Below are 16,266 nucleotides of genomic sequence, written 5' to 3'. Positions count from 1 at the left end.
ACAATGAAAGTATAATGTTATGCTCCCTTTTGTCAAATGATTAGAATTAAGAAAAGCCTGTAATGCATCTATTTGTAGACATTAAGCATAACTCCTGGTTGCATGGTTAGTTCCGTGGTTAAATGCATATCACTGACCAGTACATAGGAATGTTGCTAGCCTGGTGAATACTGTGATATCCTTCTCTCTCACCATTGTAGCCAGTAGGGTCATGTGACAAATTTCGCCTTGGACCCTTCGCCAATACTTTCATGAAAAGCAGAACATACTGTACATGGCAAAAATATCACAAGTACGTAGCTGCATCAGCATACATAGGCTGCAAAGGAACAAGTGAAGGTTTATTCCATGCTGAAAAGAGAAGTAAAGAAACACAAGGTTTTGGTTGTGGAGCCTTCTTTGGGTGTGTAATATTACATTTTACATTACAAATATTTACCTTTACTTTTAAGCCTGAATGAAAGCCGCCTGTTTATTAATTGCAAAAAGGTTATATTTTTCATTATGAAACAAGCATTATGTCAAGTAAAGACAGGTATGTACTATTTTTATGGTACATTTGAGAAAGGCATTCAACCTTAGATTATACAGTATGTATAATGATGTCTTGCTGAAACTCAATAATTTTGAAATTATGCAACGTTATCTTGTTAAAAGAGTACACTTATTGTGCAATGTTATCTCATAATAACACAATAAGTTTTTGGCCCTAACTGGCTTCAATGGTAATTCAATGGTAATTTCAGGCTTCAATGTACATGATAATCAGACTTTTTCCTGACCCCAGTAAAGAGGGTCAGGAGCAGAGATTGAGTGGGAGCATGTGTTTGCATGCTTGTATTCTTAATGATTGACCTATCAGTTAACCTGCATTTACATCTTGTCATTCCTCTTACAAGCTGTCTACAATAGATTAAAGTCTTTACCTAGAAGTGAAATCATCTTCACTATTTGACAGAGTCCATTTAACAGTTAGAAGCTTGAATAAATAGAAAAAGAACAGATTATAACTGCATGCTTTACCTGGGGAGCGAGTATTTGCACGGGAGGTAGACCGTTCTCGAGATTTGTAGGGGTACCGTAATGTTGTATCTAACAGCTTGAAGCTCTCCTTCAGAGAATGCATTTGATAATACTCAACCAGCTCCTAATGCAGATAAACAAATCAGTATTAAATTAGAAATCAACACCTCTGGAAAGTGTATTGTATTGCAAAAGATGGAAAAAAATGAAATAATTACCAAGAGGCTTTCAAACTTTTTTGCTTCTGTAATGTGGATCCAGCTGTCTTTTTCTACAACTTTAATATGTTTCACTTCATCATTAAACCTTGGAAAAAAAAGACATTTTCAGAACAGGAGCATAAATTAAAAATATGTTGTAATTTATAGTACATGAGAACAGTTTTAATTTAACATAACATGATAGATTTAGGCAGGTAACCGTCATTAATAAGAATCATACTGCTCAAATTAAACATTCAGCATTTGGTGGTTTTTACAACACAAACTCTGAAAGAGATGTTTTGTTCCATGAAAGGAAAATTCACCAGCGCAATCTTACTTGATGCTGATGGCGAAGCGCTCTGCCTCTGCCGTTCTCTCTCTGATTAAGTACGTTCCGCTGGTGTGGGACTTAAGGAGATTGTCTGCTTGTTGTCTCTCCATGTTACCAGCAAACCTGCCAGAGTGAAGAGAGAAGGTAGGTAGTGTCTACTCAGCATGTTTCAAAGCTGTTTTTATTATTCTCTTCAAATGCCCAAATCATATTTCTAACCGATCCATACCAAACTATTTAAATACTTCTGATACTTGAAAGAACATAAACTCAACAGTGTGAGACGATTCACAACATATTTAACATGCATGGAGGAAGTGAATATCGAAATCACAACATATTTTTATGCTATTTAAGAAAGAAACATACTTTTCTTCTTTCAGATATTAAGGAGGCACCTACCATGGATAAGCATTGTAATCGTGATCTCTGGATGACTGCCGATTAGGAAGAGACTGAAAGGGCTGGAAGAAAAGGCAGAACAAAATTAATTGCAATATTAGAACTGAACACATAGATAGAGGATGTGAAGGTTTGTTGATTTTTTTCTGTTAGCAGGGACAAGTATGAGCTAGATTATATTCTACAGACTACTGCAGTGTCCTTACCAACAGGATTGCCCTGGGGAATGTATTTATACCTCATATCTCATATCTACAAATCCAGACTGATCTACCCTGGAGATTTTTGCTTTTTTGAGCCTGCACTGAATTTAGACTTTGGCAAGCAGTCTGATTTAGCTAAGGAAAAAAGAGTAAAAGACCAGATGGTAACCTAATTTACAAAAACATCAGTGCAGGCTAGCAAGAATACAGGAGTTCAACTTGTTATTCACCATCTACTTTCCAATTCGTAACTCTTAGTTTCGTAATGCATATTTCCCATTCAGAAGCTCTCAAAGAGTATAAATGGGATGTGCATTATGAAATGTTTTGTGCATGTTCAATAGTGGAGCAATCCTTAATGAAGTTTCTTAAAAGAATTAGATGTATTACCTTAGGATCTAAACAGGGTTTCACACTATTACTGGGGAAAAAGCCACTCTTCTGTGTCTGCACCAGTTTTCCCTGCAACATACATGTTTAAAACTTTATTTATTTTTTATGTGCTTTATTCACATTGCACTAAAACAGTAGTATTTTTAAGAACTACATTCTTTACAATATTAATGGCTTTGTTCTCACTTCGCAGTTCAAGTTCACTAAACATTAGTGCTGTGCACTAACTGGACATTTGCACAATGTGTGATAAATGTCTGCAATGTAACATTTTAATGAAAGTTTTCAATTCACATTTTTGCTGGCAGTAAGATTCTTTATTCCCTATTAAGCACTTGGATGGAAAACACATAATACCTCTGGTTATATATTAAGATATCTTCACCCCTCTCCACTTTGCACTTCTCTGCCCCTCCTGCATCCTCCCCTCTCCCAGCTTTTGTTCTCCTTTGCTGTTTAATCTTTGCTGTCTGCCCTGTCTTTCTCACAGCCGAAGAAGGCTTCACAGCCAAAACTTTGGGTTTTCTCTCTTTTCTTTTCAGCATGGAAAAAAACTATTACTTGTTCAATTGTAGACTACGCATGCTGACGCAGCTACCCACCTGAACTATATTAAGATATGTGTTGAAATATTATTTATGAGCTGGTATGATTATAAGATATAAAGAACTCATGTTTTCATGGAGTGTGGGCTGTTCTGTTGAAATTAAATGCACTATTAAAAGACTGGTACCATTAATTAAGGTCAGTCAACTAAACTCACCTCCCACCATGAGGAGTCAGGGTCACCTTTCAGCAGCTCAATGACATCCCCTGTCTGGAATGAGAGGACTGGCTTTCCCGGAAGTGTGGGGGTCCCATGGTAATTCCGAACAGCCACCATCTTAGGGCCTTAACAGTCACAGAACAACCCATTAATAAACAAGAACAAACCCCACCCTTTTTATCCCTAATTCTGGACAACAATTAGTGGGTTTCCAAGTGTTAAACTAAAAATGTCAACAGAAGCATTACTACCTCTTTAAAATTATCATCAATCAGAGATGATTTGTCTTTTGAAAATTCATTCAGTGCTGAAACTGAGTTATTTCCATAAAAATCTTTAAATACTTCTAAATAACACAATACTTGAATTAAAAATTAAAAAACTGAAATTAAATTAAACCTATTAGATTATGTGGCACTTCAGGGGCTTTAGTAAAGGTCAAAGCTTTACATGTATTTTAAGATGCTGCATACAGTATGTACTGGAAAAACTGATGACTTAATTGTATTTACGATCAGATGTGCACTAGGTGGCAGCAGAAATCTGCTCCAGATACAGTACATGCTTCATTGTATCAGAAGATGAGCAGCAGTTTTGACAATGATGAAAGGCAAAATAAATCAAACCACTGCTTTCCACTTCTTTACAAATGTAGTTTTCAAATATAGAAATTGTCATTAATGTGATCAAAGCCACTTATAATACATAGACCTGTTAATGCTAGCAATGCTAAAGCTGTTACCAAAAAAGAATCTTACCTGAAGCATGAGGTCCAGGCTCCTGTTACAAAGACATGGATAAAGAAAGCAGGCTTTACATTTGATTATGTCAAATAATATTACAGCAGCTTAGAGCAGGATTTTTAATACACCAAATCTATAACTAGGAAAGCGGAATATGAATATCTTGCAAAGGTAAAGGTTCAAAAAGGTGTGGAAAAACTTACCGAGTCTTGGGGATCTGAAAATTGAAACATGCAGACAATGAGAATTTTTGGTCATGATACAATGCTTTGAATTATTTTTATGACTGTAAGTATGACATTTTTTAAACCAAAGAATATTTACAAACAAATCTGCAATGCACACTCTGCAATACATTTTCTTTCTGGAAAACAGCAAAATGAAGGCTTTTGCACAAAAATAAAAGTTAAAGTTCTTGTAAAGCTAATAGTATGTGAGAGAAATTGTACTAAATGTACTGAATAAATTAGAAGGGAGCCTCACTGTTTATGTAGTTGCGGCCACTGAAGAATGTAGTTTAATATTGCACTTACTTATTTTGCATATTGTAATGACCTCCAGGCATTCCTTATGTGCTCCAGTGCCACATTTGGAACAGTAGTAACCTTGATAAAAAATTCCTCTGGTGAAGATAAATAAGAAGGATAGATGTTGTAATTGCATGCCAGTACTTTTGTACAGTATTTGCAAAATAAATTAAAAGCACGACTGATGAGGCAAAGTGCAAAAAAAAAATCAGGGCAATGAAAACACTTCTGGTGTGGGAGCAAACAAAATTCTACAAGTGTTTAAGACCTTGGAAAAATACTGAATCACTCCTGTCAGTTAAATAATTAATTCTAATGGGTAATTAAGTAAGCACCCATTAGGACCATTATAAATAACGATCCCAGATTTCCCTTTCAAAGCTCACCTGAGCAGCATCTTGCAGGCCCTGCAGTTGGTGTTCTTTTCGAACGTGTGCATCTGGAAATTGTGATGGTTTGCTGTGGCCCTCTCTGGCTTTATGTTTGACCTGGAGATGAGCAGAGTATCACAAATATTTCTGTTATTACCCCGTTTTCTCTTTCTGGTGTGTATTCAGTCCTAATATTAAAATTGTTGAGATGCAAAGTAAATGGTTTGCATATGACCACAAAAGAACAAATCCCACTCCACATATTTCACCATTGTCTTGATGCCCTTACTGGAAAATGGTGTAAAACGCAGTACATCAGGGACCTAATTTACTATAGAAAGCTCAGTACCCTGAACATCCACAGCTGTGAGCACTGCAGCTCACAGGAGCAAAAGCAGTGCTAAATGAAAAGAATTTGGTATACGGGGAAATGAGCTGAAGAGGACAGAATAGACTCAGCACTGCATTATGATTTGATGTAAAGATGACATGTCTGACAGCATTCTAGAGTTTCAAATCTTTCATACGGTGTATTGCTTCTACTGTATATGCAGTACAAAGAGCTGGTTGTAAAAGAAAAATGTGTGAAGTAACATTGCAAAGCTTTCTGATTCCAGTGATTCCACAATTGTGCCATATCTCTATACTGTAGGAACAGGAACATCACAGGATATTTTGCAAGCAAAGCTGAATAAAAGCAACAATGAAAAAGACAAACAGTATCTCAGTTTTTCCTGGTAGAACAAAAATACAGCTCTGAAAAGGATTCTTGTGACATACAGTTCACTGGTAGCATTTTCCCAATTCTTTAATTTACCTGATCCTAATTTTTTGCCCTTAAAGCCAGGTAAACGTATCTAATTTGCCTGGGTTCTCTAGACTTACATTGCCATTTCAAATTGCTCCATCCACTTCCTCTTCATGTCCTCAGTCTTGCAGAAGAACTGGAACCCATGTTTTCCCTGAAGGTGAATCAGGTAGAACCCATAGGACCACTGGCAAAATGACAAGGAGAGAGACTCAGCATTGGGTATCACACTCTACCAATTATGTTACAGCTGAATATGCACCTTGTATATGCCAATCTAGATATTGTGAAACATTTTATAGCAGCTTACCATCTTTCCACTTGACTAGTGAGCATGAAGAAAAAACAAGAGAAACAAACTTAATTGTACCAGAATACACAGAAAAACTAATTTGCACAGGAAGTAAAATTAAAGTTCTGAAATTTCTGTACTGGCTTATCTTCCTTTTGAATATTCTGTATAGGTTTTGAGAATGTGCCAAAAAAGTTTAGAATATGAAGACACCAGCACTACCGCTTCTTTTTAGTAGGCACAGTTAAAGTGGTGCTTTTTTGTGATGATAATTCTTATTTCATAATAGTTTAGAAGGATTTGACAGCACATCAAATTTCAAATTTCACGTCACCTTACCTTTTTAATGTCTCTGTTGTTCATGGGATCATCTGTCATTTTGTAAGACATTAGCTCAATGATCTCTTTCAGTTCGTAGCTGTATCCTCTCCGTTTACAGACTATTACCACTTTGTCAAAGAGGAATATATACCTAAAGGTGAAACAGGAACAGGTTAAACGTCATAGACTCAGATTTTTACAGGGGGTGGATCTTCTTACACACTTCGTACAAGACATTAACTTCCCCCAGAGGAAAACTAGGGCAACTACTATGACTCACATCTAATAATTTGTTGAACCCACTGGATTGCAATATCTCAAAGCCGAACAAGATGATTTCTGTTTATCATGTTTAAGAATCGTTCTAAACTGGATGAATTAAAATGATGAATTATTAAAAAAAATGTGTAGTGTTTTACTTTTTGACAGTGAAAGAGTGAAATGGTTACAAACCCCTATGATTCCTACTGTAGGTCTGTCTGAATCCATTATTTAAAAAATAAGCTTTATTTCTCAACTGAGTTGCAGAACCGCAGGGGCAGCACTTCAGGATACTACGATCAGAGTCACACAGGTAGGGTACTGAATGAACTAATCTGCAACATCTCCATGATATACTTTAACATCTGTCCATCCTTCCATCCATTTTCTAACTGCTTTATCCTACACAGGGAACACAAAGGCACAGAAAGGCACATACTCACACCAGTGCTAATTTTCCCAGAAGCCAATTAACCGTTATGTCTTTGGACTGTGGGAAGAAACTATAGTACCCCAAGGAAATCCATATGAATACAGGGACACCATACAAACCCCACCCTAGAACCCAGGGCCCCAGCACTGCAAGGCAGCAATGCTAACCACTCTGCTGCCTGCACTTGAACATGATAATGTTAATAATGCGGCTGCCTTGCTGATCTAGTGGTAGGATGTGAATGGTCTCTTTGATGTTTCTTCCCAAATGGGCTAAATTTACCACAGGACCATCTCCGATTGCGGCCTTATGTTCTTGTGTTCTTCTGATGCAAAATACTAACTGCACTGAAATTGCAGCTTGCTACCAAGTAAACTAACTTTCTCTCAAAAATCAACAATGAAGCATTTAATACACTTTCTGAGACTGAACTAGCCAGCAGAATATATATGTGCTGTTGTTTATGTATCAGGATAGACTCACACTTTTTTACACATTTTAAAATAAGATCTTGTTTTAAAAAACGATGGTGAAGTCAGCTCTATGTTATTAAGACTTGCAAGCAACTGATCTGTTGTCTGTAAAAATATAAACAGTAAACCAAATTATTTAAAACTTCAATATAGACATTATTCAGAGGTCATGTATATGACCAGTGCCTGAGGTTTCTGATGAAGCTGAAGGTCAGAGAGTTCTGAATGTGATTACATTGGAATTACTGTCACTTCTCACAAAGCCTCACCAGCATTATCTTACCCTGCTTAAATACAGCTCTCTGATGGACATCTAGCACAGTCCAGTGTGACTGTGTGTACCATCTAAATGATAGCTTTTTATATAATGTCATCAATTTTATTGTTAAGTGCAGATGGGAGCATTTGTCAAAGTCCTCCAATTGATTGAATGGTTTTCCAGGAACCATCGAGGTTCACTACACTTTGATGGGATCGCAACTTGACAGATCAAGAGCAATACAAAAATGTATAAACCACATAAGAGTTCCCTGTGCAAATGAAGAACATCAACCACAATGAGTAAAGTGTTTCAATTAGATCTGAAACATTCCCTGTGGATACTCAAAAGCATTTTCAAACTAAAATGAACATGAAACTGTGTGTATAGTATAGTTATGCCAAGTAATGATATTTCTGAGCTGGGATTTCCTTTTGTTCCACATATGAGCACTGGTTTGACCACATTATTATGTATAAGGTAACACTCACCAGTTTAGTTTTATTCTCTGAACATATTATGATATGGAACAAGTAATAAGCTTATTCCATGCTGAAACAATGTTTTCTTTCTTCTCTTTTCAGCATAGAATAAACCTATTACTTGTTCCTTTGCAGCCTACGCATGCTGACGCAGCTACCCACCTGAACTACTTCATATTATGATATGGATAACCTTGAAAGTTGCTACAGTACATAAGGTGTTGGGTGGCTATAGACTATTTTCCTCTTTCTAAAGGTCATTACTGACAGTTCAGAGAGGACATGCTGCCTCCTTTGTCTTGACAGGTGTGAGCAGGTATAGCAGCCCACATGAATCACAGTGGCAGAACCAGCGACTCATTTCACGGCTGACTGCTGATCTGGAGCAACACTGGCCTGCAGAACCTTCTCTCTCTGGTCAGAATTCATAGGCTGGACATCCCAGACATACCATCAGCAGGGTTATTAAACCCTGTTTCTGAAAATCCAGATAATAGGGATAGAAGGGGTGTCTTAACACCTATTTTGGCTAAAATCCAAACATTTTCACTCCCTCATGGGAATTACGAACAAAGGCCAACTTGCCTCAAATATATTACAAGTTGTAGCACCTTTATATAACACCTCAAAAATACCAGGAGCGCCAAATTTAGGATAGGACTAGAAGAGATGTCATTTGCTTTCTGTTTTTCAGCTTTCTTTTGTTTATTTCATTTTGAAGAAGTCAAGTGGAGGTAACTGATGACTGCATGCAAGTACAAAACCGACAAATATACTGCACCACAAATTTTGGAAATAAGAGCCCCCACATACAAATGACCAGGTGAATTATTTCGGTTACCTGTCCTGTTTAGTACGGTTGACTATAGAGGACACCTTCAGCTCTCCGTCTATCTTTGGCCGCCCATATTCTTCCAGTTTCACATGCTATTTGAACAAAAAAGACATTTTGCTCCACTGTTGTGTACAATTCATAGCAGTGCTGAGTTTAAGTGTGAGATGAACTCTGACTCAGGAGCCAGGACAAATTCCAGGAGCATACGGCCTGAATTTTAAACTCTAGCTCTAAATTCTAAGCCAAAACCTATTGGCAGTCTTGAGATGTAAGACAAACATTCTAGATTTTTTGAAACTATGACAAAAAGAAGAAATTAGCAATAAACAAGTGATTACATGTGTCTGAATGTAGAAAATGAGCATAACTGCGATACAAAGAAAAACATCTGAAGTTAAAATCCTTACATGATAATTCATATGCATAACAATCAGGCAGAAGTATTCGCAACAGGAATCTCATTTTCAATTCAATGCAATTTAAAGAATGTTCTTCTGTGGTGTTATTTATTACGCTGAGATGGTAAATTATTCATTGCAATTTGGAATATTGCAGACAAGTGAGGCTAAAAAGGACCAACAAGGCTTGTGTGAGGTAAGTGAACATAAACACATTCTTGTAGTATCAGAATAAATAGCATAGATATAGACCAACTACACTGTTGTGTATATTGTACAGCAGATCCTAAACAAAAATAACTGTATTTCCAGACATAGCCAGTAATTCGGTTACAATGAGAGTACACTGCGGTGCCTCCGTTTGGAGAAGACTTGAGACTGTTTGTAACCATGAAGTGTAGGAAACAATAGGAATAGAGAGGTAGACAAAGACACAAAATTTGAAAAAGGCATGACAATTTTAAAACTGAAGGCAGCCAGTCAGAGACCCGGACAACTTTTTCAAGCCTGGTTTTTCAAAATCATCTCAACGCTTGAAGTTATTTTGACGTAAACTGCTAATTAAACCAGCAACCATCTATTCATGTGTACACTTGGACAGCAAGAAACTACTGTAATTCTCATTCGATTAGCTATTGATGACTATGCCTGTTGTTGTATGACAACCAAATGACACTTACCAAGTTTTCAATAGAACTCTGAAATTCACTGATTTTCTTTAATGTTTCATTGTCCCTTTTTACTTCATTGATATACATTGCCAAGTCCTGAAGGAAGTAAAACAGAAATAGATTAAGTAATAATTCATGCAGCAGTATAATAAAGTCCCTGTTAATAATTCTCTTCCACGGCCTCTCTAATGTTGCCACTTTAAATGAGCATTTTTGATGGAGAGACACTTTCTTTAACTCAAGGTGGCAATTCTATCTAACAGGTAAGTCTCTATTTGTAATAGACATTTATAACAGTATTCACACCTTTCCATTATTGTAACGCTGGAATGATCTGAGAACCACACATATGGAGCAGTATACACATTACTGCCTGTAATGTGACTGACAACAGAACACCCGGGCTGTACCCGTAATAATAGTTATAGTGTACTATTTTTCAAATCCCAGTTTAACCTGAAATACAGTCATTTTTCTATGTCTCCTTAAGTTATAACATCTCAGACATATATCCTTATGTACAGTATATGTATGTATCTTTAAAGCAGCTCCCACTCTGCGGATTGGCATGAGAAGGTTCAGAAAGTCCTAGAGCTGGAGCTCCCTAAAGTCCACTGCTGATTTTAGACCCTGGGCATGAGTGCCCACCTTTGATCCAGAAAGGATGCAGGGTTATTTGTCTTGCACTCCAGCTGCACACTTAATTACCCATTAGGATTAATTATTTAACTGGCAAGACTAAATACCAAAAAAAATCTTAGGTCTTAAACAGACCTATAAAGGTGTGCTGGGCTGTGGGCCTTGAGCATCTGTGGGAGCAAGCTTGAGACAGACGGCCAAGGCCTGTGCTATGATTAAAGTGGAGAACACCACCCTGCAATGTATGCTGATGCTTTCCTAAACCCGGACAGTAGAGTTTAAACAGTGCATCGTCTGCAAGTCACAAACTCAATGTGAATGGGAGGAGTGGATGTATGAGGGGCAACAGAGGTACTGGACTGTTTACCCATGACAAGAGCATATTGCTTAACCTTAATGTAAGGCCCTTGTGTTTTCAAGCCACCACTGATGATAAGATGCTAACAAAATAACTTATAAAACATGTTTTCATTGCTAATTTCTACTACCATATGCTATTAAGCTTAGTGAATTCTTGAAACATTTCCACTCTGATGGACCTGTCATCGGACCCATGGGTTTTCTACTCTGACTGTGTAATCACCCCTAGCTTGTACTGTGTATAGCTCATGAGTAACCAATGCGACAAAATCCATTATTTTATTTCAAGGATACCATTCTCATCTTTTTATTATTTCCATTAAAAATATGTTTGGTTTAAATGAAAGGTACAAGCAGGTGTGAGACACAATCAAGGCTCTATTTTTGTTCAAACTAGTAGCCTCATTTAACATCAGCCAGATTTTAGGAGCTCACTATAATCTATCCCCTCGAACAATCTCCTGCTATACTCTGAACTGTGCTGTGGAATGTTTGGGCATGCAACACTGGAATGCAAAATCCATCCTATATCAATCCCCTTCAATTCCTGACAATTTCATTTTGTGCCTGAAACCATAAGAAGCTTTATCACGTTTAGAGTCTTTGTAAGCTGTGTGGAAAACTGGATATTTGTTCAGACTGAGCATTGACAATGGTCAGCACTAAAGTGCATATTCAATTTTCTCCACAATACTAGATGCAGTCAAAACAGTCTTGGTTTGAACATGTTCCATGACCTTTTTCCTGAGCGCCCTTTCTGTTCTTTTTTACATCTGGAGCAGAAGAGTTCACAGTGCGTGTTATAAACTCTTTAGCCAGTTTCATGCTCAATGTTTTCTATGGATCCAGGAGAAATTTTGACATGTGGTCCAAATGGTCAGACGCACCTAGGTTTCAGTATATTTAACTACTCTCTGGTCGTTTTTTTACAAACCCGGTTGCACATTCACTATTACAATTGGCTAATCTACACCAGAAGCATTTGTAAAAATGTTTTAAAGCTTAAACCTTTAAAGAAGTTAGTGTTTTACATGCATCTAATGTCCCCTTTGTCTTCCGCCCTCATTCAGAACTAATTCAGAAGACCTTTTCAGTAGTGGCTACAGCTATTTACATTCTACAGGCTTAGAATTAGTGCTTGTCTGATAATTACCAGGTACTTACCTGTACACCTACTTTCCCTGTTTTCATACCTCCTAGTGCTTTCGAAAAGGAGAGGCTGTAATGCCTCTGTAGTGGGATTTTTTCCCACAGGCTCACCTGCATTGCCTCCAAAGCCTCTTTCAGCTGCTGCCTCTCAGGCCTGTCTGCAGAATGGCCCACCAGCTCCTGAAATGGGAAGAAAACAGGACTCTTTCAGCCAGCACCCCTGAAAGCACAGCTGATTGAACTAAAGGCAAAGTGTGCAGTTTTTCAGAGACGCTTAGAAGCGAACAATACATATTTTAGATTGTGAAAGTAGTTAATTTTAAAATTTTTAACACAAGAGCTTGTTCAAGTGGGCTGACTGCATTTACCTCTGTAATTCTTCTGACAGTGTCATCATTTTAAAGCTGTCTTAAAACTACACCTGGGTTTTTTATGTTAAATGTTATGGTAAAAAGCTAAGATTTAAAAAAAATCAATCAACACTGGACAAACAGGAAACCTCAATATTAATACAGAAATCCTTACAGGAAGAACCCAAGACTAGACTATTTCTACTACAACAAACACTACAGATTTAAAAGAAAACAACTAAGTATTCCAAACAATGCATAGTTTATTGCACTTTGAGAAACATAACAAAGGATATTCCCGGGCTCCCAGTACTCATGATATGAAGTCTGGAGTGTCAGTGGATTCCTGTCCTGATTCAGGGAATTCCATTGGAATCCCCCTCTTTCACTTTCTTTTAATTACTCGAGCCTTCGCAAATAATCCTCTGTCATACGGGTTAGGTGTTTTATATATGAGAAATATTTAAAGTCACTCAAACAAACAAATCTCAGATGACCATATTTTGTTAATGTGTAAAACCATCTGAAGTTGTAATCTAGTTTCTTTTCCTGCAGACTGAAGGAATTGTGGATGATTGTTACACCAAGCTAAAAACAGTTGTATAGAAGACCTAACCTAACCTATTAAACAGGGCTATTCTCACAAGATTTATAAAGTTAATGAACTTACTTTCAGCAGGAGATGATATTTTAATACCCTTTGCATTGGAACTACTAGCAGATCCTGGAGCTTAAACTTTCCTTCCTGGACCTTCATTGTGCATTCCTGTATACAAGACAAATGTCATGTGAACCTTTAAAGCTTTAAATCATTATAATAATAATTAATACAACTGCTGATACTACAAATGTAGCCATAGTTGTACTGTACTGAACTATATTAATTTCTGGTTTATTTACCTAGCGATCTGCATTGGACCTAGATGCAATATCGTTCTCTACAGGAGATTATCTCAATTTAAAAGTGTTGTACACAGCTATAGCTGGAATTCTCAGTTAAAACGGCACGGTTATGAGAGTATTCACTAATCAAATCTGCTCAAACCTGCTCAAAGGCCCTACCCATCCCACCTTACATATTTTCTTTATAAGTTTCTCTGAAACACAACTGTCTCATAAAGTATAACTTGAAAACATACGTAAAAGCAATTGTAAAAGGCACTTTGGAAGAATATTTCATTTCAAATACGAATTGATAAAACATGTTAATTTAGGTGTTCATCACCCAAACTGGTAGAAACATGCTGTTGGTGTTAAAAAAGTGTCCAAACCATCATTTTACTAGCAATTTCATATAAAACAGTGTTGAAACATTGCGAAATAACTGACATTCTCTGCAAGGGAACAAAGGCCAACGATGATACATCAAATACAAAGCTATTGTCATCAGCCTGAAATAAAAACAAAGCAATAAATGAAATACAAGAAGTGTCAATGAAGGCTAAATTATAATTATCGTCTTGTCAGATTTTATGAGTGACAGAAAGATATTGCACTTTGTAATAAAAGCTCTCAGGGATGTTTAGCATGCTGTTCCCTTCTCTCCAGTCCTTTAAAGACATTTCCTGATGTTTTATTATCACTCCACTCAATGATTTCCCTACACCAGGGGTGTGCAACTCTTAACTGATCTTAAGTGATCAGGTTTTGGTCTAAGCCAGACCAATTTATCACCTTTGTCCAGTTTTCTAGTTTTCCCAATAGTCCTTCAGAACAGGCACTCCTATACTCTGTTCCTGATTTTCTGGAAAAAGTTTAGAAACATTTAATAACAAAAGAAAAATCTGGTTCTTGTGTCTCAAGATTATCGTTTTCACACTGATCCATGAGCATCCACTCACACACAAGAGAGGGGGCCCACAGTAAAAGCAAATTTCCTTTTCTATGAATTTAATATCTTTTCAGAATGTTGTTTGCATTCGTCTGAGGCTTGCAGGCTGAACTCTCCTCTGCTCTCCTTCTCATTTCTCTTCTTTCCTCTGTACTGTTCTGCCTGTTCAGTCTGTTTTGGTACAGTCCACAACCCCCTGCAATGGCCCTGGTGCTGCATTGTCCATTTTGTTTTGTGCCAATCACAATTATCCATTAGGATTGATTATTTGTCTGTCAATCTGAGTCTACTGAGTGAAAATCACTAAAATACTTTGTCACAGTTACAAAACCCAGTGTTCATTTAGACCAATTCTTAATTAACATACTTCCCAGCAATTATCAAGTGGATTTTGCAACATTTTAAACCCTATGTAATAATTATAATCTTCCACAATCCACAAAAGAACAGAGAGTCCTTATCTGCACAATGGAGAAGAAATAAGTCCTCAAGTGAATATGTTGTAATTGCTGATTACCCTTAGATGAAAAAATATTCAAATAAACATGGTTTAATCTGTGGATGTGAACAAAGAAAAGGAAATCCTTATTATCTTAAAAAAGAAGTGTCTAGGCATATTATCCTTTGTAATCTCAATAAGAATTTACCACAGTGCTATGACTTTTCTGAAGTGTGATACTGGATGGAGAGATTCTGTTCCTGAAATACTGGTAAGCTAATGGTCCCTGTGGACTAAAATCTTGTCGTCCCAGAAATGTCACTCATAGTTTGTACCTAAACCTTAATTCCCACATTTTCCCTTGATCAAAGCTTTAAATTGGTAGTCTGTTATAAAAAAACACAATGTAAGACACCGCACATGTCTCTAAATAATTTTAGAAAGGTAGTGACTGTGTAATGATACATTTACTAAAATTACACCATAGTCATCTTATGCTGATACTCAGAGAGCCGAACAAATTAAATGGCCAGTGTAAACTTTAAGCTGTAGTTTTTTTCACACAAGACATGTTAATGCAAAAAAATGAAATGTGAAAAAAATGTTAATGTAAAAGTTAGCATACAGCAATTCTCCCCAACTCTGGATGGAGTTATAGGAGTACAGGACAAACTTTGAAATACATACTGTACTACATGTACAGTATACAGTAACTAGATTTGACAGGACTGAAAAGAGCTGAAAGTTAATAATTTGGCATAATTACTAGAGATTTTACTTTTATATATGTGTATGAGTGTCAAGTTGAGCTCTGGGCTCTGAGATGTCATTTCAAGTCTTATTTATGTTCATGCCTATCACACTTACAGCATCAGAGTGGAAATCTATTGGTACCAGACAGATCGTAACTATCCAATAATGACTTTATTACACAGAAGCTAGTGTTATTGACCCAGTCTTCAGACTTTACATAATATTATTCTAATAGGATTTTTATTACATAAAGGGAAATATCCAGCCAGTGTAGGTCAGAGAGTTAAACAAATTATTCATGCAGACTGTTTTAGAACTTTTAGAAGTGACATTGATAAAGACATACTGTATATTCTGATTAGATCATCATCCTTTAACACCTACAAAACCAAGAGTTTGCAGTTGGGTAACTTGCAATGTCCCTAATACAAACTCGTTTTCCTGCATGAATGATCCAATCTCCTGTCTGAAAGGTCACACCACTCATAGCTGTATTTAGCCTCCCATGCCTAGGAACATCATTAAAACCATTTCTTAAGGGCTCTGTAAA

General features: G+C 36.8%; 1 protein-coding gene across 7 annotated transcripts in view; it reads right to left on the bottom strand.

The window, feature by feature from the left end:
• vav2 (vav 2 guanine nucleotide exchange factor) overlaps window positions 1–16,266 on the bottom strand; it is a 197,471-nt gene that overhangs the window by 8,621 nt on the left and 172,584 nt on the right. For 3 of the 7 annotated variants that reach the window (XM_015366982.2, XM_015366988.2, XM_015366983.2), the window contains 17 exons: window positions 13,364–13,459; window positions 12,455–12,523; window positions 10,205–10,291; window positions 9,133–9,218; window positions 6,402–6,534; window positions 6,081–6,095; window positions 5,848–5,957; window positions 4,978–5,079; window positions 4,598–4,686; window positions 4,268–4,281; window positions 4,080–4,101; window positions 3,319–3,446; window positions 2,553–2,624; window positions 1,960–2,021; window positions 1,564–1,680; window positions 1,242–1,329; window positions 1,024–1,147 (listed from right to left, as the gene is read on the bottom strand). In XM_015366982.2, coding sequence (XP_015222468.1) covers window positions 1,024–1,147; window positions 1,242–1,329; window positions 1,564–1,680; window positions 1,960–2,021; window positions 2,553–2,624; window positions 3,319–3,446; window positions 4,080–4,101; window positions 4,268–4,281; window positions 4,598–4,686; window positions 4,978–5,079; window positions 5,848–5,957; window positions 6,081–6,095; window positions 6,402–6,534; window positions 9,133–9,218; window positions 10,205–10,291; window positions 12,455–12,523; window positions 13,364–13,459 — 1,414 coding nt within the window. The remainder of the gene's footprint in view (window positions 1–1,023; window positions 1,148–1,241; window positions 1,330–1,563; window positions 1,681–1,959; window positions 2,022–2,552; window positions 2,625–3,318; window positions 3,447–4,079; window positions 4,102–4,267; window positions 4,282–4,597; window positions 4,687–4,977; window positions 5,080–5,847; window positions 5,958–6,080; window positions 6,096–6,401; window positions 6,535–9,132; window positions 9,219–10,204; window positions 10,292–12,454; window positions 12,524–13,363; window positions 13,460–16,266) is intronic. The other 4 variants (XM_015366984.2, XM_015366985.2, XM_015366989.2 and 1 more) reach the window with 2 other exon arrangements.

Source organism: Lepisosteus oculatus, chromosome 24 (assembly GCF_040954835.1).
Source record: "Lepisosteus oculatus isolate fLepOcu1 chromosome 24, fLepOcu1.hap2, whole genome shotgun sequence".
NCBI lineage: Eukaryota > Metazoa > Chordata > Actinopteri > Semionotiformes > Lepisosteidae > Lepisosteus > Lepisosteus oculatus.
The sequence above is the reverse complement of the archived record's forward strand: the minus strand, read 5'-3'. Positions and strand labels throughout refer to the sequence as shown.